Source organism: Pocillopora verrucosa, chromosome 5 (assembly GCF_036669915.1).
Source record: "Pocillopora verrucosa isolate sample1 chromosome 5, ASM3666991v2, whole genome shotgun sequence".
Taxonomy (NCBI): Eukaryota; Metazoa; Cnidaria; class Anthozoa; order Scleractinia; family Pocilloporidae; genus Pocillopora; species Pocillopora verrucosa.
In genome coordinates, this window is record NC_089316.1 from 18,421,612 (window position 1) to 18,445,446 (window position 23,835).

General features: G+C 37.5%; 1 protein-coding gene and 1 pseudogene across 4 annotated transcripts in view; one reads left to right on the plus strand and one right to left on the minus strand.

Moving 5' to 3' along the window:
• The window catches only part of LOC136281022 (uncharacterized), a 214,887-nt pseudogene that overhangs the window by 38,858 nt on the left and 152,194 nt on the right, over window positions 1-23,835 (plus strand).
• LOC131773292 (slit homolog 2 protein-like) overlaps window positions 432-23,835 on the minus strand; it is a 36,125-nt gene continuing 12,721 nt past the window's right edge. The window contains exons 1-8 of one of the 4 annotated variants that reach the window (XM_066167209.1): window positions 13,662-13,861; window positions 10,511-10,544; window positions 8,458-8,523; window positions 7,642-7,971; window positions 7,112-7,357; window positions 6,005-6,125; window positions 4,741-4,812; window positions 432-3,737 (exon numbers count right to left, since the gene is read on the minus strand). In XM_066167209.1, the coding sequence (XP_066023306.1) occupies window positions 3,662-3,737; window positions 4,741-4,812; window positions 6,005-6,125; window positions 7,112-7,357; window positions 7,642-7,971; window positions 8,458-8,503 (891 nt within the window). In that variant the 5' untranslated portion in view covers window positions 8,504-8,523; window positions 10,511-10,544; window positions 13,662-13,861 and the 3' untranslated portion in view covers window positions 432-3,661. Of the gene's footprint in view, window positions 4,813-6,004; window positions 6,126-7,111; window positions 7,358-7,641; window positions 7,972-8,457; window positions 8,527-10,510; window positions 10,545-13,661; window positions 13,862-23,835 lie in introns of those variants that run through there. The other 3 variants (XM_066167208.1, XM_066167207.1, XM_066167210.1) reach the window with 3 other exon arrangements.

Consider the following 23,835-nt stretch of genomic DNA (forward strand, 5'->3'; position numbering starts at 1 on the left):
TCCACTTAAACCTATTAAACCTGAGTTTAAGACAGGATTATTCCATGTTTAAGGACTCTCAAATATATCTTTTCTCCATGTGCTGTTTTAGTATTCACCAAAACTATGGATACTTAAAGCGCCATTTTGCGGCTTGGTTAATATCTACCACTGGCTACTTCCACTTCGCTGAGTAGTTGTTAGCACTACAGAGTTCTTAAAGAGGAAAGACTTAAACTCGAACTAGTAGTACCCCTACCAGTCTGTTACGATATAATTCTTATTTCTTTTCCTTTTTCTTTTTGCTTTTCTTTTTTGCAATTAAAGCGCATTCAATACATCCTGTGTGATATCACGGACTTTCTAAATAAATGTATTCTGAGTCAGCGTGAACCGAACGCTGGATTTAAGATATATAGATTTCTTGAAGATCGCTATTAGAAGTTTCCTCATCAATATATTATGGCCAGGAATATATGGGCCATCTCGATTTCCAAAATTGTCAGCAAATTTCCAACTGCAGGTCATTTAGTTATTTGAGAGCCGTGACCGGCAGTCGACCTCTTGCAATTTCTAATTAAATGTCAACATCCATGGCTCCGAACTCAGAGCCCGACTTGAATCGTCGCCGATTCCTATATTAGCGCAATCAAAGTGTATATTTCACAGATTTTGTCCAGCGCGCACTGCAATAACATAGCTCACAAAATTCTATCTTGCTACAAGTTACAAGATTTATTCATAAAATGGTTCATAGACAAAATATGGAAACTTCTTTTCTATATCACCAATTTGTGCGAAAAAATTGTCCAAATGCAGGCGTTAATCGGGCTAATGAAGCATATCAGTGCATAGTTTAACACCAATGAGATCATCGATTGCCTCAAACCCGCGGATATATCTCTAGTTTCCATCCACCAACATCTTGAAGGAAACGTAAATCCACGTGTTTTCTCAATTGCGCTTGTGGCAAAGAATATTTGAAAATTCTGAGAATTGATCAGGATCTCCTTTTGACCGTTCAAACTTCGTTCGTTTATCTTCTACGTTGAGGATTTTAGGTTTCATGACAACTGAATGGAGAATAGATGCCGGGTTGTCCTTAAACGTTGCATAAATGTGATTAGTCGTAACGCTCGCGCGCTCGCGTGACTTACAAAATCAAAAAAGGTGATCAGGAGACGCCTTCTCGATAACTTACGTTGAAATATCAGGTCATGAACGACGCACAGTGTGGAGAAGATCAAAATTAGAGAATAAAATTTGGCACTCTGGTCATTACAGACATATCGCATTGCTCAAAAGGACACAAAAACAAGTTAAAATATGTAACAGTGTTTATATTTACAAGACAACACGCACACACTCTGAAAGAGTTCTTGCAGTTTTTCCCGAGTTTTGGTACGTGGAACGCGATCAACTCGCCCTCCTTTCTGCAAATTTGTTGCCATCATTAATGATGTTACGCTGTAATGGACCACAATGGTTTTCAGCGACAAAATCGACATTTCCCTGCGACCATCAAAATCAACTGAACAAACCCAGCTTGATGCATTACGTGATGTGAATGTGCAAATTTTCCCTTGTCATATGACCTGTCTCGCGAAACCAAACTTAGTTACTCTAAATCTCTTTAAATGTTTACCTGATTGATGGAAAGCACCTGATTTCTCTTTTGGAATGCCGGGACGACGTATCGAGTCATATGAAGTACTACCAGCAATCCAGCGAAATCCTCGAGTACAAGTTATTTTTGTTTCATTCTGGTCATTTTGGCCTCGACATGAAAAATTAAAACAGTTACTGGTATGTTCTAAACATCCGAACACCTTAGGAAACATTGGAAATACGGTAAAAATACTTGTTGCCACCAAGAGCACGAGGGAAAATGTGAGGCAGTGAAAGAAAGCCAGACTGACTGGAGATGTTTTCGAGTTTTTCAGAATTAAAGTTGTTGTCGATTACATGAGTAAAATATTTGCAATTTCTCGAGAGTGACAGCTATTGTTTAACTAACAATTGATTCGTAAGTGCCTATCTGGCCTATATGCACCAGCAGACAAAACCAGAATTCTCTTAACAACATTAAAGGACAAATTGTGTCATGACAAATGTTTTTCTCGATTTTTGCATCCGCTTAAAAAATTCGGAGCTGTCAAATTTCGTCAGCGCTTGATCTGCTGAGAATTTTGTGCTCCGACACCGCCAATAAAAAAAATATTTGCATTAAAAAACAAACAAACAAAAAAAACCAAACAAAAACAAATGAAACAAACAAAAAAAAAGAACAAAAACAAAGCAATGTATTTTTGATCTTTAAAGATCGTGTGATCGTAAGTTTGTTTTTAATAATCACAATTAATGTTTTAAAAAGACTCCACCTCAACTGTCGCCGATTTTTTATTACCACAGTCTGTAGAGTGCTGATTTATCCGCGAATATGAACATTTCGGCGAGACACGAAGGAATTTCGTCCATAAAATGTCGTCTGCGGCACACACGAGCAGCCATTTCAAATCCTTGGTTACCCATCAGAAACTACGTGACTACACAGTTAAAAAGATTCTATTGCTAGGCTGGTCATTTTATTAAGAAAATTGTACCGAAAAACAAAGTGTATTTTAGTAGTTTGTGTAGTGTGATCGTCCGGGTGAGTGTAGTTCTGAAAAGAAATGTTGTTGGTGACTGACGTTTCGACTATCTGTGCGATAGTCATCTTCAGAGTCAAGTAAGGAGTAGTTGTCAGTCGATGATGTTATAAAGTCTGGTCTGTTGAACGTGATTGGTCTGTTTAGCCGTGATGTGATTGGCTGGAAGACTCATGTAGAGTTTGTTAACAGTCATTGGTCGGTTTCGATCCGTCTGTTGTTTGTCGGTCTGTTTGTCGGTTTGTTCACGTCGTTAATGAGTCGTTTGTAAGGTGCTGGTAATTGTTGACATCTGTTGAGAGGCGTCTGTTCTAAGTTAGTGAACCAGCTTTCCAGAGTCAGTCGCTGAAAATAGTTTGTACAGTAGGTTAAGCATTTAGCAGAGTCCCAGTCGATTCTGTGATTAGTTTGTCGGTGATGTTCAGAAATGTGATTGTTTACATCGCCATTTCTAGTAGATCGTTTGTGAGTGAGTGAAATTCGGTTACAGGTGGCCCAAGTTCTCTATAAGAAATAAGCCTTTACGGAAGTTTTAGCTCCGCTCTCTAACTTTCCAGCGAGAATTCTAAATGACCAGCCACTTTAAAGTCCTGCGAACCCGCGGCAAGAACGTTTTGTTAAACCCAGAGACCGTTAGGAAATGGTCGGCCTAGACACGACTCGAATTTCTCCCCAAAGATCAGTCCATAGTCTAATATACTAGACCAAGAATGACATTCAGCCACCCGAGGAAAGAAATACTTATTTAAAAAAAAGCTTTGTGTCGGATTCGCCCTTTAAGACTGTAGAAAGTAGGCAACATGTGAATGATGCTTTCCGTAGTGGAATTCCCGCGCTTAAAAGGTGTCCAAATATTTGGCAGAAGTTCTATGGAATATATTTAAATAAAATTGGGGAAAACTATCTGGCTTTCGCGCTGCAGAGCATCGAAAAATTATCGTTATCTACGGAGTTACAGAGCGGGCGGAAACTCCCATACAAAGTTTTATAACATAAGCCTCCACTGATTTAGGTTATAAAGGAGCGGTGGTAACTTACAGTGCCTTCAGCTTGGTATAGTTACTGAAAATGTCTTGCGGCAACTTTTTAAGCTTGTTTTGGCCCAAGTCCCTATCATAAAATCGTTGCATTATAAAAAAAATTAAAAATATGTATACAAGAAAAAAAAGAATAATAGAAATAAAAACTTTTGAGTAAGCCCTGCTGTATCGCCATTTATCTAACTTTTCTTTGACATCTGCAACCATTTTGATGCCTTCTCCAGGTTGGATGGACCCCTTGTTTTACGCCAGGTTGGGAAGGAATACATCGATGAATCAGTAATCGAAGTGTGCTATTATTAACAATATCAATTAACTTAAGGGTTTAGAAATTCGTAATTCTTTGCAAAAACTAACTTTTTTCAAAATATTACAATGTTTTGCCTTTTTAGATTCCAGCCTCCAATTCATTGAGCTGAAGGTATGCCTAACAGAAAGCTTTGCAGCCGGTTGTTTACTCAACTCCACCTCAAGAAATTTTTCATATCACGATCGAATGCCGATAGGCGCTAACTCAAGGTTACATTTTAATCTGGGTTTCTTTTTGCTCCGTTATTCAAAAGCCTCTTTGAGATAACTTTCTATATCGCTTTCAGAGCATCCAATTATCAGATTCCAGAAAAAAAGAATTCGGATCTGAAATCAGATCTCACACACACTAACCCTGGGTTATCTTAACCCAGCTTTAAACAACCCCGCCCAGTAGATTAGGGAAAGGTCTTACTTGACAACCAAAGTTGGTTATTGCTCGTGGAAACTTTCTGTAGCCAATCTCTTAGTTGATTCTAACCCAAGTCCCACTTAAGATGTTACTTCATATGTTTTGAATAGGAGCGGTTTGTAATGCGAATAAACGAAGCTGTTAATTAATCAATGGAATATGCAAACGAATGTTAGCACAAAGCCATTCCAGATGAGAATCGTTATTGTGTTGAATACGCATGGTTTGCAAAGCGCGGTTAGTGACGAATAGTTTTATTTATGATCGAAATGTCATCGTCAGTCCCTGTTAAGATATCGCTGACCTTTTAAAGTGAAATGTAAACATTATAGATCTGTTAAATTTAGCTTACAGCCAAATCAGGTGAGTATTGTTGCTGAAAATGTCTTTTGGCAAGTCGTTCAGCTGGTTGTTACTCAGGTCCCTGTCAGAAAAAATCGATACAACTGAGTTAAATACATACGGTTTTAAAAACTGATGACAGATACTTTTATCAAGAGATTCTAAACCGCTTCTATTTCTTTCCAAACTCTTTTTTTCACCTTCGCACGATATTTTCGCTTCAACAGCCAATTGTTTAAATTTACTGTGTAGATCAAGTTATCAAACCAATGAGGATGAAAAAAATAGGAGTACCATTCAACTGTGATTAAGTAGACAAGTTTCCACGTGTATGATTGCATAGATTATGAACCAATGATCTTAAATCATTTCTTGTTCGAAATAACTTGGCGGTAAACGACATAGAGCAGAATGCAGTAACTTGAAAATGTCACAAAGGCCTTGTTGCATATTTCAATATTAATAATAACAAAACAACAATTTAAGAAAAGCGGTATTCAGTTGTAAACTCTTCCAGATGTACGCACCGAACAGTTTTACTCAAATTCGTCCTTTGTACACCAGAAATGGATAAATTGCACTATTGTTCCAGTCATTTCTCGGTGAGATGGTATTCATACCGTTAGACCTACTTTTTCACAGTTATGTTTGACTTTTACGGCTACATTTAAGCAGTCATGTAACACCTAAGATAGTTCTGAATATAATTAAAACAGTTGAATACATTGATATATCTCTAAGTTTTTTGAAGTTCTCATGATTTGCTTGATATTTTAATTTCTAAGGGCTTCCTATGCATAAAGTACCGGTATTTCTAATAGAAACAGAAAGCATACTCCGCCGTTATTGTTCACACTCAACAAAATATGTTCGTTTGCGATTCCACTATGCCTTCACGAAGTCACGAAGAACTGCCTTGTTGTTTAACTTTGTTCTTGTTTTGTGACCTACTGGCATGGACGTTAACATATTTTTTAGTGTAGCCAGCCTTGAGTTTACAAGTACAGTTTTCCTTTTACATGGCTCGACAGACTTGGGAAACAGTAGTTCTAGTTAGGAATGACCCCCGTAGAAAACCTACGATCAAAAAATTCAATATTGAAGAATTTCCAGTCATTGACGTCGACGGCACCACGCAAAGGCTAGTGTAAGACTGATTTAGAAGTCGCTCTCACTCAGTTAAGATGAAGAATGACATTCATTTGCTTCGTAATCTGCAGTTTAGTCTGCAACTTACATGGCACCTCAACAATTGATCTCTTGTTAATACTCACAACGTCGCTGTGGTAAGGGAAATTTTCCACGGAAACGACATCAATTCTTTTCCTGTACAGCTCACACGCAACAGATTGTATGTTCCCTTCAAAATGTGGCAATCACAAGGGCCTGGGCACTCTGAATATTAGACATTAAGTAATGTTCATATAATTAAATCGCTAAAGTATGTGTAGTATGCCATCACTGAGTTTGCATTGCAAACAAAAAAATCAACTTGTTTTATCGTATCGAGAAAAAAAAGAAGTAATGATCTTTAGAATGATAGTATACAAAGGAATGTTCATGAGATAAACTTCTAAAGTTAGGCTAAATTTAAATTTGCGGAATTTTTTCAACTTTGGAGTATCTACTTTGAACTGATTACTAGCATACTCTTATCATTGTCAGCATTTAGGGAAGTCAGAATTTAAGCTAAAACAAAAAAAAATTCAGTGAGGAGAGTGTCTTTCTGAGAGGCCGAACAGCGCTGAATAATTAGAATAACTAAAGAAAATAGTTCTGAGGTGCTTACGTAAGATAAGATTAATGTTTCTATTGTGCGAATTAAAAAGTGGATATGATAAAATGCTGCTTACAAACCGTATGACAAAATTACCGGTCATTAAGAAAAACTAATTAAAACAAATTGAGAACTAAAATTACCAAAACTAATCAAAACAAATTGACCCTTTAACTTCCATGAAGTGACCAAGAGAGAATTTCTCCCTACAATATCGATACAATTTCAAGTAGACAAGTTATGAGAATAAAGAGAAATATCAATTAAGGGGTTATTAGTTGATCCGGAAACAAATTCTCAGAACTAAGATCATAAGAATCGTACAGGAGTAAGTATGCAGAATTACTAATGAGATCTTGGAAGTGAAAGGGTTAATTGAAACAAACATTGTAAACGAACATCGTGCAAAAATCCTTACTGGTCAGAGGCGAACCAAAAAAGACCAAGCGGGGCAAACCAAAACACAAATCCAATGAGTAGCAGGGTGGAGGGATACCAAGAAATTAAACAAGATATTAAGAAATTGACCAAATAGTACAGATTCAGGCATCTAATTAAAAAAGTGATATGGTTCCATTACACTTGTGTAAGGAATAAAACTCACCTTCAATGTTGAGGCTAATTTCGCTCCTTGATACGTTATTATCTCTTCGTACCTCACAGCTGTAATTCACATTCTCCTCTGCAGCTACAAGCTGATATCTTACGCTGGTACTATTTTGAACAACAACACCATTTTTTCTCCATACAATGTATGGAGCTGGCGCACCTTCCACCGAGCACCACAGGTTGGAGGTTCTGTTCAAAATTACAGTCTGTGTCTTGGGTACTTGGGTCATGGTAGGTGTCGCTACATAAAACAAAAAATAACGATAATGATAATAAAAAATGTATTAAGGCAAGCATGTCTGTCTGTCTCTTTCTCTATCTGTGGCTGTTCGTCTGTCTCTTTGTATATCGGATAAAAAGCTACTTAATAAGGAAATAAATACTGCTACATGTGCAAAAAAACGTAATGGTAAGGTAGGCCAACGATATATTTCCTGAATATAAATTGTTATATCAGGAAGTTCCAATTCAATTTAAATATTTTAACTACGTGCTTTAACAGAAAGTTAACAAGAAATATCGTGCCTGTTTGATTGAAGGATCTGCCCGTGTAGTATGCACTAAAATCATATTTGCGAGAAGGGAAAAATCTTAACCACAAGTATCCTTCACTGGATCGCACTACAGCAGCTGCGTGATCTCCACAGAATACACCAAGAACGTTGGCTGATTGATTATTGCCGTCACGGATCTCAAGATAGTAGTCCTGCAGACATGGTCGTGGAGCCCACGAGGAGCTGCGCATGGTAAAGTTCAGTTCCACGTAGTGTCCTTTTGGAGCTGAGAGAATATGTGACTCCCAAAACGAAGGAACTTTATCCCATCCTTTTGCTTGTTGAGGATGTTTCAACAAAACTACAACAAATACAATAAGTCAATTACTTGGCTTCCAAAAACAAAAATATAGATATCATACATCAAGAGAAAGAAAATATATGCAATTTTACGTAACAAAGGTTACCATATTAGACCTCATCTGATCTCTGTCTTACAAGTATCACTAGTCCACTAATCAGATATCAGATCACTAAGCTAACAAACATCTATCGAAAAAATTTAAATTTTATCTAGAGCTCGAGTTCAACGGGCTTCAGCTAGCTATTATAATACTGTCTTCCATTCCAACCAAGAGCTTACAAACTCTTTGCATTTGCAGTTAGTTTTTGATTGAGAAAACTGTTTCAGAGGATAAAGGAAAGTGGTTTATTTATGAATTAGAGGAACTCCTCCCCTCCCACACTACTCATGGGCTACCATTCCATCCCATTTGCCAACAACGGCAAATGTTTATCATTAAAGCAAACACTTTCGACAACAGTTGTGAACAGCTGAAGTGCTTACCGAAAAGGAGGATGAAACTGCATTTAGCCACTGAGGGTACCATCATGACGTGTTTCAGTTTATATTCTGCTGAAGAAAAGGTGGAGTGTTTAATTTTGTCTCTTTCAATTTTTCATTGAATCTTTTCAAAGCAGCTCGATGTTTTATACACAAGCTTTTGGAGTAAAACTCTTTAGATAGTAATGAATTTGTCTCCATCGGCTATAGAACAAACGGAATCCTTCCGCGTAATTTAAAAAGAAAGTCATTGTTTAACCCTGTTGATAATTAAGATATTGGTTTGCTATTGTTTATCTATAGCGCTCTTTATCACTTGGATTATGCAGTTCAAAGGAAAAACTCCTTTTCGTATCAGTACATTCCCCTTTGTAATTTAGAATAATAAAAAGAAGATTATTGTGTTAGTTGCCTTATGACTCAAGCGAAGAAAATCACGTCAAAACTAATAAATACAGCCACTCAGCAACCAATGGACTCTTTGTCCTCTGTTCCGCCATACACAGCTAAAAGTTACACACTCTAAAAATAGCAATAACAATATATGTTGAGACCTTGTAAAAGTGATCCTGTCTTCTTGTCTGATAACTACCGTTCATACTTCGTAGGACATTTGAACATTGTGATAAAGATTTTGGTTTATTCTAAAATCATAAACAAGATATTCAACTTTACATCAAACTTCAAGGTAGGTTTAACTCACGAAAACTTTCAGTTCGTTCATGCATCTTGCACATTGATAATTTTTTTCCAACATTTTAGTGTGTTATTTACAAGAGAAAAAAATGTAAAACAGAGAAAAAATTATTCGGATCATTTAACAGCGTATTTTTATCATGTTTTGTCATGTTGCACTGTCTTAAGAATAGGATATGTAATTATTTAGAAGATTCTAGAATGTTCTAGACTGCTAAAACATATGTTTGCACTTGTTTTCTCTTTTATAAACTGACTGACATTTATTTCTCCTAAATTCTATAAGTTGTCCGTGTTTAGAACTGACACTTCATCTTTAAATATTTACATTAAAAATACAAATTGCTAATTCTCTGGTCGATCAAACGAGTCATTATGGACCGAGATTAAAAAATAATCCTTTCCTTTTCTAATGCCTTTTTGACTGATGAATCATATGATGAATCTTGTTTTTCCCACCACCCTCTTCCCTGAGAAAACGCGCCGGTATGGTTGAGAGAATTGAGAATTTATTGGTTAAAAGTAAACAATTATAAACTAGAAGAGTTAGTTATAAACTAAGAGTTATCGAAACTGTAGTAGTTACTACGTCTTCCTATAGAGTATGTGGACAAAGTGTATTTTCGTTTTTCTATCTTTTAGTTTTATTTCCTTTTAATTTCATTGATGCTGAGGAAAGAAATGCTACCTTCAACAAAAAAATAAATAAAAATGGAATATTAATCATTTTTAGATCCCACATCATCCACAAGCTGACTGTTTTTTGTCTCCGATTCAGTTTTCATTTGACTTTCAAATTTTTAGTTTTACAAATCGATCGCCAATTTTTCCTCTGTTTTGTTGTTATGTCTTAAATGTAAAACAACAATTCAAAGTGGACGCTCCTATGCAGATTTTTCCACTAAATCTTAATGTGTTTCTCTAAGCATTTGGACATTTTAACAAGTTGATTATTTCTGATTCTCGTCTGTAATTTACACAACATTGTAGCAATATTTATAGAGAGAAATTTAATTTTGATCAGTTTTACAGAAGTGCTATGTTTCCGTTGTTGTAAAACCACTAAGAAATTTGATTGCAGAGTTCATGTTTCGGTGATTTCACAGACCTAAAGAAACTAGACGGATTGAATAACAGACTATACGTTCCAGAGATAAATAGTGAACAATAAATATTCTGTTAAAGTACAAAACAAACACGTATACTTCAACAGGGACATCTGTACGGGAAATGAAGTTATTTTGCGATACACAGAAAAAATTGCTCACCGTCTTTAAATTAACAACTTTGCCGCAGGAAGAATAAAATAATTGACTACTAAGAGTAAAGGAGAAAGCTACAAAGCTATTATATTAAGTACCTGAATATTGGTTGTCCCTTTACACTTTCAGAGCCTGATTGCGTTTATCCACATAAGCAGCAGAGAATAAATACACAGAAAAGTAAAGGTTTTTACAGCTGCTGTTAACTGTTGTTTCAAATAAATTCAAAGTTAAGACAAGAATTTTAATCGCGTAATTCGTTAAAATCACACTTACAACAAAAATAGAAAAGAAACTTACTTTGGGTTTCAAGAAAGGGCTGATTACTACTACTATTGGAAACTAACCAAACAACTGATAGAATGCTGCAGCGAAATGAAGACTTTCTGACCTAAATTTGATTCCTGATCATATTAAAAGATAACTATTGTTCGGCAACTGACGTTTTTATTAGTTCGCACCAATATTCAACTTATAAATGCTGATGATGCCATCATCGACGCACAAACTTTCACGTCAGAAATTTCTGTTTCGCCGTGTACATAAAAGACGACTATTTGTGTTCATTCTTTGAAACCGGATCTCAAAATATAAATAATGTTGTCCTATGGTTGAAAATATTTTTCCCACATCAGTTACTCTCTGCTAATAACCAAAAGTTGAAACAAAGCTGGATGTAGTTTGAATAATTATCATTACGATTTTCATTATCATTTACTTCTCTTATGTTATTATCTGCAGCGTACCGAGTGTTACTGCATAAAAAATTGACCCATTAGGTGCAAAACGTAACCTATGTTTTTTTCTAGGAATTTAATACTGAAAAAGTTGAGGTCCTTACTCTTCTTATCTTGCACAATTTATAAAAAAGGGAAAGAAATTTCTACTATCGAACCTTTGCATTAATTTTCGCGCATTAATTTATTCTTCGCCGACGTGACATGCTTGTCACACGGGGAAAATAAGCTTCACCAGCTAACCGAAAAAACATAAGGACCATTTGAGCGGACAACATTACAAAATATATGAATTTAAAAGGTAGCAATGGAATGTCTCCCACTCGTGCACGTGTTTACCGTTTACCACCGCTACACGTGAACAGAGCTTGACTGAGGGTAACGTTATACCGGCATGACATTTTAGTTTTGTAGTATTTTGCGCTCTTAGGCACTTTCAAGTAGGTTTTCAGAATTTTCGATTTGTTTCTCCATCGCCTTCTCTTATTTCTTTACTTTGCTATACAACAAATCACTAGACGACTGTGCCTACTGTCAAGCGTCCTTTCACTGATCAAAAAACTTTCTATAATGGAATAGTTAATCGATGGAACTCATTGGACAGTTCCCTTCAAATCATTAACCTCATAATGGTGTTTGTTAAATCTCAGGATGTTAAGCTTAAGCGTATGAAATACCATGATCCTATTCTTTGGGGGAATGTATTAAAAGGTTTGTACTCTTTACTTATATGAAGTCTCCAGTTTCCTATATTCAATATCAATTTACTTTGCTCAATTGCACTAAAGTTGTCCTAGAAAAAAGCAAAATCCGAAAAGGAAAAAAGCCAGGAAGGAATTTGTCAGCACATAAAATGTCCCTTTGGCTCTATGCCCGGTAACCGAACAATTTCGCATAATTATCACCAAAAAGCTCGTACAAGATGATGATTACGGATATGGGTAATTCCAAAAATGTTAAGTCAAAATCTATATGCTTATGTCGTAAACCGCAACAAATGGGACTGCTGTTACTAGTCTCAATTCACAAGAAACAACCGATAACTTCCTCTAAATTCATCTTGTTGATCCTTGCTTGTTTTGGAGCAAGGGATTTGATGAATTGCGTTTTTCCCACTACCCTCTTTCCTGAGAAAGCGCCGGTATGGTTGAGAGAATTAAGAACTTATTTTCGTTCAATTTCATTGATGCTGAAGAAAGAAATACTAGCCTCCACAAAAAAATTAAAAATTGAATATTGGTAGTTTTTAGAACCTGCATCATCTACAAGCTGACTGCTTCTTGTCTCCGCCTAAGTTTTCATTTGACTTTCAAATTTTTGGTTTTACAAACTTATCACCAATTTTTCCTTTTTTTGTCCATAAGTGTAAAACAAAAATTTAAAGTGGACGCTCCCATGCAGATTATTCCACTCTGAAGTCCGAAGATCTCACCACAAAATCTTGATGTGTTTCGCTAAGCATTTGGACATTTTAACAAGTTGATTGTTTTTGATTCTCGTCACTAGTTTACACAACATTGTAGTAATATTAATAGAGAGAAATTAAAATTTGATCAGTGTTACCGAAGCGCTATGTTTCCTTTCTTTTGAAACCACTAAGAATTTCATTGTACAGTTCATTTTTCGGTCATTTCACAGAGCTTACAGACACTAGACGGATCGAGTAACAGACTGTACGATCCAGAGATAAAAAGTGAAAAATAAATATTCGGTTAGAGTACAAAACCAACACGTATTCATCAACAAAATCGACATCTTTTCTTTTTCCATTTTTTCTTATTTTAGTTCCTTTTAATTTCATTGATGATGAGGAAAGAAATGCTAACGTCGACAAAAAAAATCTGAAAATTAGTAATTTTTAGAACCCGCATCATCCACAAGCTGACTGCTTCTTGTCTCCAACTCAGTTTTCATTTGACTTTCAAATTTTTGTTTTTACAAACTGATCGCCAATTTTTCCTTTTTTTGTTGTTATATCTTAAATGTAAAACAACTATTCAAAGTGGACACTCCTATGCAGATTTTTCCATTCTGGAGTCTGAAGATCTTACCACTAAATCTTGTTGTGTTTCTCTAAGCATTTGGACATTTTAACAAGTTGATTGTTCTCGATTCTCGTCAGTAGTGTACACAACATTGTAGTAATGTTCATAGAGAGAAAATAAATTTTGATCAGTTTTACAGAAGTGCTATGTTTCCTTTGTTGTGAAACCACTAAGAAAGTTCATCGCAGAGTTCATGTTTCGGTGATTTTACAGAACGTAAAGAAACTAGATGGATCGAATAACAGACTATACGTTCCAGAGATAAATAGTGAAGAATAAATATCCTGTTAGAGTACAAAACAAACAAGTAGTCATCAACAGAATCGACATCTGTACCGGAAATGAAGTTATTTGCGATACACAGAAAAAATTGCCCAGCGTCTTTAAATCAACTATTTTGCCCCAAGAAGGATAAAATAATTAACCATTATGGATAGAGAAAGCTACAAAGCCTTTACATTGAGTACCTGAATATTGATTGTCCCTTCACACTTTCCGAGCCTGATCGCATCTATTCACATAAGCAGCAGAGAGTAAATACACAGAAAAGTAAAGGTTTTTACAGCTGCTGTTAGTTGTTGTTTTAAATAAATTCAAAGTTAGGAAGAGAATTTTAATCGCGTAATTCGTTAAAGTCACACGTACAACAAAATAGAAAAGAAAATTAGTTTAGGTTTAAAGAAAAAGCTGATTACTACTACTATTGGAGGCTAACCAGACAACTGATAGAATGCTGCAGCAAAATGAAGACTTTCTGACCCAAATTTGATCATTGATCATATTAAAAGATAAATATCGATGACGAGCATTCTTATCACCACTCGTTGAAAAAGGAGCAAGGGATTTGATGAATCGCGTTTTTCCAACTACCCTCTTTCCTGAGAAAGCCCCAGTATGGTTTAGAGAATTAAGAATTATTGGTTAAAAGTTAACAGGTATAAACTAGAAGAGTTATTTATATACTAGAAGTTATTGAAACTCAAGTAGTTTTTATGTCTTCCTAAAGAGCATGTGGACCAAGTGTGTCTTTCTTTTTCCTATTTTTTTTTATTTATTTCCTTTTAATTTCATTGATGCTGAAGAAAGAAATGCTAGCCTCGACAAAAATATCAAAAATTGAATATTGGCAATTTTTAGAACCTGCATCATCCACAAGCTGACTGCTTCTTGTCTCCGCCTAAGTTTTCATTTGACTTTCAAATTTTTGGTTTTACAAACTAATCACCAGTTTTTCCTCTTTTTTGTCCTTAAGTGTAAAACAAAAATTCAAAGTGGACGCTCCTATGCAGATTTTTCCACTCTGAAGTCCGAAGATCTCACCACAAAATCTTGATGTGTTTCTCTAAGCATTTGGACATTTTAACATGTTGATTGCTCTTGATTCTCGTCAGGAGTTTACACAATATTGTAGTAATGTTTATAGAGAGAAATTAAATTTTGATCAGTGTTACAGAAGCGCTATGTTTCCTTTGTTTTGAAACCACAAAGGAAGTTCATTGTACAGTTCGTTTTTCGGTCATTTCACAGAACTTAAAGACACTAGATGGATCGAATAACAGACTGTACGTTCCAGAGATAAAAAGCGAAGAATAAATATTCCGTTAGAGTAAAAAATCAACACGTATTCATCAACAGAATCGACATCTGTACCAGAAATGAAGTTATTCTGCGATACACCCAAAAAATTGCTCACCGTCTTTAAATTAACAATTTTGCCGGAAGAAGGATAAAGTAATCGACCACTAAGGGTAGAGGAGAAAGCTACAAAGCTATTACATTAAGTACCTGAATATTGATTGTCCCTTTACTCTTTCCGAGCCTGATCGCATTTATCCACATTAGCAGCAGAGAATAAATACACTAAAAAGTAAAGGTTTTTACAGCTGCTGTTAAGTGTTGTTTTAAAGAAATTCAGAGTTATGAGTTATGCGTTTAAGTCACGCGTACAACAAAAATGGATAGGAAAATTATTTTAGGTTTAAAGCTAAGAAAGGACTGATTACTACTTTTATTGGAAACTAACTGTACAATTGATAGAATGCTGCAGAGAAATTAAAATTTTTTACTCCAAATTTAATCCCTGATCATATTGAAAGACAGCTATCATTCGGCAACCGACGTTTTCATTAATTTGCACCAGTATTCAACTTATAAATACAGATGATGCCATCATTGACGCACAAATTTTCAGATCAGAAATTTCTGTTTCGTTGTGTACGTAAAAGATGATTTTGTGTGTTAATTTGAAGCCACATCTCAAAATTTTATGATGTTGTGCTGATTGAAAATATTCTTTCTACATCAGTTCCCCTCTGCTAGGAAACAAAATGTTGAAAAAAAGGTGGATATAGTTTGAATAATTATCATTTCCATTTTCATTACCATTTACTTCTCTTATGTTATTATCTGCAGTTTATAGAGTATTAATGCATAACAAATTGCCCCGTTAGCTGAAAAACGTAACCTATGTTGTTCTGTAGGAATTTAAAACTGGAAAATTCGTTGTCTTTATTCTTGGCTAGCTAGAACAATTTGAAAAAAAAGGGAAAAATTTTCTGCTATCAAACCTTTGCATTATTTTGCGGGCGTTAATTTATCCTTCGCCGACGTGACATGCCTGTCACACGAGGAAAATAAGCTTCACCAGCCAACCGAACAACCAGAAGGACCATTTTTACAAAGGGACGCTATTTGAATTTTTTCTATGCAGTCAGGAACCTCCACAACACGAATTTGAAACCAACTTATTTTGTTTGTTGGCTTCAAAGGAAACTGAAACTTGCAGCTATTTTAAAAGATACTCCGATATGGAGTAGACATGAATATTAATTTTGAGGACGACCTGGGAACAGACGCGGAAGAAGAAGAAGAAGAAGAAGAAGAAGAGGAGGAAATAAGCGATGTAGGTGCAGTTAACCCAAGCTGGCAGGATTCGCCTCAGCAATTATGTAAATATCTTTACACACAAGCGTCCCAAGCTCACGTTAAGAGAAAAGAAGCAAGCGATTGATTCATAAAAGCGTCACGCGTTGTGTGACTCGGTGTTAAGTTACGAGAGGGAACATTGAGAATTTAACCACGTTGTAAGGAATAATATGGGGAACGAAATACGATCGATTAACAACGATACGTATACTTCGTTAGTTCATGAAAAAATCGTTTGCTTTCTCTCGAGACGTGAGCTTGGGATGCCTGCTTTCCCTTTAGCGATGGAAACAAAGTGAGGATTTGAGTGAGAAAATAATTTTAATTTAATTCTTAAATTAAAAATCTGAACAATTTTTGAATTACGAAAAAAAAACTTTTCCTCGCTCTCATAGTGTTGGATTTTTAGGCTATTTACTGGGCTGTTTAGTTCGGTTCCGTTTATCTTCTATAATTTCTATATAATCCTTTCCCGATGTAATTGCGCTCCGAATGCTGCAATTAAAACGAAATTCCACATACGTGACAGTCAAGGATAGAACTCCACGATTTCGTAAATGTGTTAATTAACAAAATGTGGATGGTAAGAAAAATGCTATGCATTTTTCAAACAAAACGCGAATAATCAGTGACTTAATTCGTATTGACTACCAGCAGAAATGTAGCGAATTTCTTTGAAACAAAGTACAAACATTTAGCCTTAGATGTAATATTGTGCATATGATAAGGGTCTGGAGTTAACTGATTTTTTGTTTTATCTTCCTATTAGAATGAATAGATGGCCGATCGTTTCTCGTTCTCGTTGATGTGTGATTTCTTGACGGAGAATCCTGCTTCTTTTTTTGGTATTTTTTTTAACATTTGTGTCATAAGGTTACGAGTATTGAACTTGTGACGTTCATTTTCCTTTATCTTGAACTGACTGTCGTTTTAACTTAATCTTTATGTAGCTTGCATGTTGTTTTTCTGACAGTAACAAATGCAGAGAAGCTCATGCTGTTAATAGGAAAGAATGCTATCCAAATTTCATTTGCATAAATAACCAGGGCTCCTACAACTGCTCTTGAAATCCTAAATAGGTTAGGGACGAGTTTAACTTTGAAAGCACATGTTTAGTATCTGCCATGTATTTTCGCATTTTTTAGGTAGGTATTACATAGACTTGTTATTCGTTGCTGCTAAATAGCCATTGTCGGCCATATTGCTTGTTTTTATCTGTTAAATATCCTAGTTGTACATTTAGTTTTTCTAGAGTTCTTCTTTTCATGCGCTATTTCTGAGAAAGAGAGAACTAAATTGAGAGCCTGCTGTCCACAAAACTAATTAAGTTTGGTTTCCAACATCACTAATGTCAGTTTCAACGTACAAGTACAAGTTAAATCAAATACCCACACAAGTACCAGTTAACCTTTTTTGGACATCAATTATTGTTCTTTTAAGTACTAGCTCTAAAGCCAAGTTACTTTTTCTACTTTCTATGCAAATACTGGGGTCTTTGTCTTGACATAGTTGTTTTCCTTTTTCCCAGTAAAATATAGAAAAGAAAATTGGTTTAGGTTTAAAGGAAGGGTTGATTACTACTACTATTGGAAACTAACTACATAGCTGATAGAATGCTGCAGCAAAATGAAGACTTTCTAACCCAAGTTTGATCCCTGATCATATAGAAAGATAACTATCGTTCGGCAACTCACATTTTCACTAGTTCGCACCAATATTCAACTTATAAATGCAGATGATGTCATCATTGACGCACCAATTTTCAGATCGGAGATTTCTGTTTCGCTGTGTACATGAAAGACGATTTTTTGTGCTAATTCTTTCAAACCAGATCTCAAAAGTATATGATGTTGTCCTATGGTTGAAAATATTTTTCCTACATCAGAATCAAGAAGTTGAAACAAAGGTGGATATAGTTTGAATAATTATCATTACCATTTTCATTATCATTTATAACTCTTATATCATTATCTGCAGCGTACCGAGTATTAATGCATAAAAATCAACGCATTTCAGTTCACTGCGAGCGAAGATTCAAACAAGGTCGACACGATAATCGTTGAGTTTGACAAATACTTCACCGGTGATGTAAACGAGACGTACGAGCGCTTCCAATTCAACCAACGCAATCAAGAAGCTGGTGAAAACTTCGATGCTTACCTGACCGCCCTCAGAAACATGACCGACACATGTAATTTCTGTACATGCCCGACGATGAAAGACTCTCTGATACGAGACCGCATAGTCCTTGGGATCAGAATGGAGGATGCTCGCAAACGTCTACTTCAGGAAAGAAAGCTCAACCTAAAGAAGTGTATTGATATTTGTCGAACCTCGGAGGGCGCCTCAACTCATACGCAAGCGATAGGTGGAAAACTCGAGGAAGTTCATTGGATTAACAAGGCAAAGGGCCCTCCAAAGACGAGCGGGAGACGGAGTGACCATCCCGAACATTTACCTGACAGGAGTAACTCCCAATCACGAAAGCTCAAATGCAAATTCTGCTTAAAAATTCATCTTATGAAGAAGGAACTGTGTCCTGCATGGGGTAAAAGGTGTAGTGTCTGTGGTAAAATGAATCACTGGAAGGGCTCGGAGATTTGCGAGCGAAAAGACAAAGTTCACTCGGTAAGTCAAGACTCTAACCCTTCAGACTCTGACTCGGACGTGGCTTCAGTTAAGACTCTTAGTGTCGTTGTTAATGATGCTTGATCCAAACAAGACAAGCCCATTTATTGTGAAATGCTCGTTAACTCCAAGGCAGTCAGTCTGCAAGTGGACTGTGGAGCTACTGTCTGTATATCCCTAAAAGCCACACCGATGACAGCCATACTAAACCTTCCAATATCTCCCTGAAAATGTGGAACAAAGTGAAGATGAAAGCGCTTGGAAACTGCAAGCTGCTCGTTGAAAACCCAAAAACACTGATGAAGTACATGGTAAAGTTTGCCGTTGCTGACAAACAGCTCACCCCCCTGCTTAGCCGCAAGGCTGCTAAAAAGATGAACCTCATCACAGTCAACTATGACCAGTTTGAGCATGTCAATGGAGTAGTAGATAGCACTGATATCTTCGATGAATTTCCTGACATTTTCAACGGGGACATTGTAACCCTGCCTGGCTCTGTGCGACTCACACTGAACTCTAATGTGGAACCGATACTTCGCCCACCAAAACGACTGCCTACTGAGTTAAAAGAACCAGTGAAACTAGAACTTGACAGGCTAGACACTGCAGGAGTTCTCACTCCAGTGGATGAGCCCACTGACTGGGTAAATCAGATGGCAATTGCCACCAAGAAGAACGGAAGCCAACGCATCTGCATAGACCCACGTTCTTTGAACCTAGCGCGAGAGCGGGAACACTATCAATTACCAGTCCTTGATGACATCCTTCCTGACCTTGCCAAAGCCAAAGTCTTCAGCAAAGTTGACCTTAGTCATGGATATTGGCACTGTACTTTGGAAGAAGACTCTAGCAGGCTTACAATATTTTCAACCCCTTTTGGGAGGTATAGGTGGACACGCCTACCCTTTGGACTTTCCGTAAGCTCGGAAATGTGAGTTGCCGAATAGAAACGTCTGGTCCAAGCTCTGGAAGGAATTGTGGGTGTTGCCTGCATAGCAGATGACATCTTGATTTATGGTATTGGTGACACTCTTGATGAAGCCAGGCAAGATCATGACAAGAATCTCTCGTTGCTATTGGAACGTTGCCAGTAGAAGTCCATCAAGCTCAACAGGGACAAAGTGGTGCTGAGGGTGCAACAGGTGGATTTCATGGGACATCTGCTGACTGGACAGGGCTTGAAACCTGACCCAAACAAAGTCGAAGCCATCTTGAAACTAGAAACGCCTGGGACCAAGGAAAAAATTGAGAGACTGAATGGCACTGTTAACTACCTTGCTAAATTCCTGCCAAGACTTTCCCAAGTCATGGATCCACTTAGGAGATTGACCCAGACAGGAGTCGAATGGTACTGGGGAAATGCTGAAGAGAAAGCTTTCGACGAGGTGGAGCAGTTGTCACTCAAGCTCCAGTTCTTGCCTACTACAGCCCAGACAAGGAACTTGTCATACAGTGCGATGCCAGTAGCCTAGGGCTTGGTGTGGTCCTTATGCGAGAAGGTCGCCCCCTTCCTTATGCTAGTAGAGCTTTAACGAATCCAGAGACCCACTATGTAACCATCTAAAAAGAAATGTTGGCAATTGTCTTTGCACTTGAGAAATGGCATTAGTTTGTCTATGGACGTCATGTTGTCATCAAAATAGACCACAAGCCTCTAGAGTCTATCGCCAAGAAACCACTTGATAGGGCACCAAAACGCCTACAAGGTATGCTCCTCAGAAGCCTGGCCTTCGACATAGACGTCCAGTACACCCCTGGCCATCCCCGACTTCTGGCAGACATGATGAGCAGATCATTTCTCCCAGCTTATGGTCAATCAACCCCCAATGAATTTGAGTCTGTCAATAAGGTCCAATTCCTACCCATGCGATAAGAGAGGGTACAGAAAGTCCAACTCGAGACTGCAAAGGATGAAACCCTGCAACTGCTTATGGACACCATACTGAAGGGATGGGCTGAGGATCGGTCAAAGATCTCACCTCAGCTGACCCCCTACTACAGCATGAGAGATGAACTTAGTATTTATGATGGGCTGGTGTTCAAAGGGGAACGCCTTGTTGTGCCTCAAGGGCTGAGAGCTGAGATAAAGAAAGACATACATGTGTTGCACGCTGGTGTAGAGGGCTGTTTGAAGAGAGCGAGAGAGAGTGTGTACTGGCCTGGTATGAACTCTGAACTCAAGTGCTGGATCTCGACTTGTGAGCCCTGCAGATTATTTGAAGTTTCTCATGGGAAAGAGACCTTCATGAGTCATGACATACCAGAGGCCTTGGGAGAAAGTTGCTGCGGAGCTCTTCACCCTAAACCAGAAATATTACTTGGTAACGGTCGATTACTATAGTGGTTATTGGGAGCTGGACCGGCTACATAACACAGATTCTGGAACTATGGTCAGAAAACTCAAGGCCCACTTTGCAAGGCATGGGAGTCCGTGTCAACTTGTTAGTGACAATGGCCCCCAATTTGTAGCTGCAGAGTTCCAAAAGCTTACAAAAGAATGGGACATTGAGCACAGGTTCACCTCTCCTTACAATAGTAAGGCTAACGGCAAAGTAGAGGCTGCTGTGAAGTCTGCTAAAAAACTCCTCCGTAGAACTGCTAAAGGTGGCAATGACTTCTACTTGGGACTACTGGCTCAGCGCAATATCCCATCTCAAGGAATCGGAAGTAGTCCAGTTCAGAGGCTTATGAATAGAAGGACAAGGACATTACTTCCCACAACTGGTTCTCTCCTGGAACCAAGAACCCTGAGCTCTAGTCACGAGAGAGAGAAGCTGAAAGATGTTCAAAAAAGGCAGGCTCGATACTACAATTCTGATGCCCATGACTTACCTGAATTGAATGAGGGAGACAATTTGAGGCTGAAACCGTTTGTACTGGGGCAAAAGGAATGGAAGAAGGGAGTGGTTGTTGAACGACTTGACGAAAGGTCATATGGAATTGAGACAGCAGATGGATCTTCCTATAGGCGCAACAGAGCCCAACTGAAGAAGACTAATTAGTCACGCCCTGAAGCAACCAGTGGTGAATCACAGCAAATACCAGACAGCAACATGTTAGGCCATGGAAGAAGGACCAGCAAACTGCCTCCTGAGGATACCCTTACTGAGCCACCAGAAATGTCAAGCTGCCCTGACGAGCCAGATGAGCCCTCACTTCGCAAAGAATCAGGCACTAAAAGCCTACCATGTAGTGAACCCTACAAAGAGCTGGACTCAGGGATTAGAACCCAGTCAGGAAGACTGGTCACTAGACCTTCATACCTTAAGGACTTTGTAGCGTGACCAACCCACAAGCAACTTGCCTGTTAGGCTTAACACCCAACCTTCTATTTGTTGTTCAAGATTGAACATTAATTACCAGTTGAGACACTTTCGCACATAGTGTCCATGTTCCAGTTTGTTATTGTTTAAGGTTTCTCATGCATGTTCCAGTTTTTTCGTTTTTTTTTGTTTGTTTGTCTGCCCATTTTATATTGGGGAGGATGTGACATGTGGCGTGACGTATTACGTCAGTTACTGATTTCCCGTATGTAAGAGGAAGCGAGAGCACGTGCTCACCATTAAAAAATATGTAGCCTGTTGTTGTGAACTCTGCGCACTTTTACTCTGTATTTTCGAAAGGACTTCTTGATACAATGTTATTCTGTAGAAATTCATACTGAAAAAGTCGAGGTCTTAACTCTTCGCTAGCTAGAAAAATTTATAAAAAAGAGGCAAACAAATTTCCACTATCAAACCTTTACATTAATTTTCGCGCATTAATTTATCCCTTGCCGACGTGACATGCCTGTCACACGGGTAAAATAAGCTTCACCAGCTAACCGAAAAAACATAAGGACCATCTGAGTGGACAACATCACAAAATCTATGACATTAGAAGGTAGCGATGGAATGTCTCCCACTCGTGCACGTGTTTACCGACAACCACCGCTACAGAGCCTGACTGAGGGTAATGTTATACCGGCATGACATTTTGGTTTTGTAGTATTTTGCGCTCTTACGCGCTTTCAAGCAGGTTTCCAAAATTTTCGATTTGTTTCTCCATCGCCACCTATAATTTCTTCATTTTGCCATATAACAAATTACCAGACGACTGTGCCTACTGTGAAGCGTTCTTTTACTAATCAAAAAACTAGGATAGTTAATAGATGTAACTCATTGGCCAGTTTCCTACAAATTATCATCCTCATAATGGTGTTTGTTAATTCTCAGAATGTCAAGCTCAAGCATATGAAATACCATGATAATATTCTTTTGGGGAATGTATTAAAAGGTTTGTACTCTTTACTTATATGAAGTGTCTAGTTTTCTATATTCAATATCAATTTACTTTGCTTAATTGCACTAAAAGTTATCCTAGAAAAAAGAAAAATCCGAAAAGGAAAAAAGCCAGGAAGGAAAAAAGCCAGGAAAGAATTTGTTGGCACATAAAATGCCCCTTTCGCTTTATGCCCGTTAGCCGAAAAATTTAATATAATTCTCACCAAAGGGCACGTACAAGATGATGATTACGGATTTGAGTAATTCCAAAAGTGTAAAGTCAAAATCTCTATGCATATGTTGTAAACTGCATCCATTGGAACTGCTGTTACCAGTCTCAATTCACAAGAAACAACCGATTACTTCCTCTAAATTCATATTGTTGAGTCTTGCTTGTTTCGGTAATGATCAATAATTATTTCTATCGAATTAACGAGGGATCAAAGTGTTTTGAGTTTGTTTACGTAAGCACGGACAACGATAGAAGCTGTGCAGTTTAATTGCAGTCTTCAATCTCACACTTTGACTTTGCCACTGTAATTCAAAATTTTGCACCAACGGAAATCAGTTTGGGCGTGGCTCGTGCTATTTTGCGATCACGAACAGATACATTTTGATAAAACAAATAAGGAGGTTCACGTGATCTAACAGTGATGTTACAAGCCGTCAGTCTCGCAACCTTTTTAACCTTCAAAATCGACTTCAACAAAAATACAAAGACGGAGACATTTTTGTGTGGCTTACACAACGTGTGCAGCCACATTATGGCACGATCCGATCGATCCAATAAGAACAATATGTGCTGCCTACAGTCAAGGAAATGAAG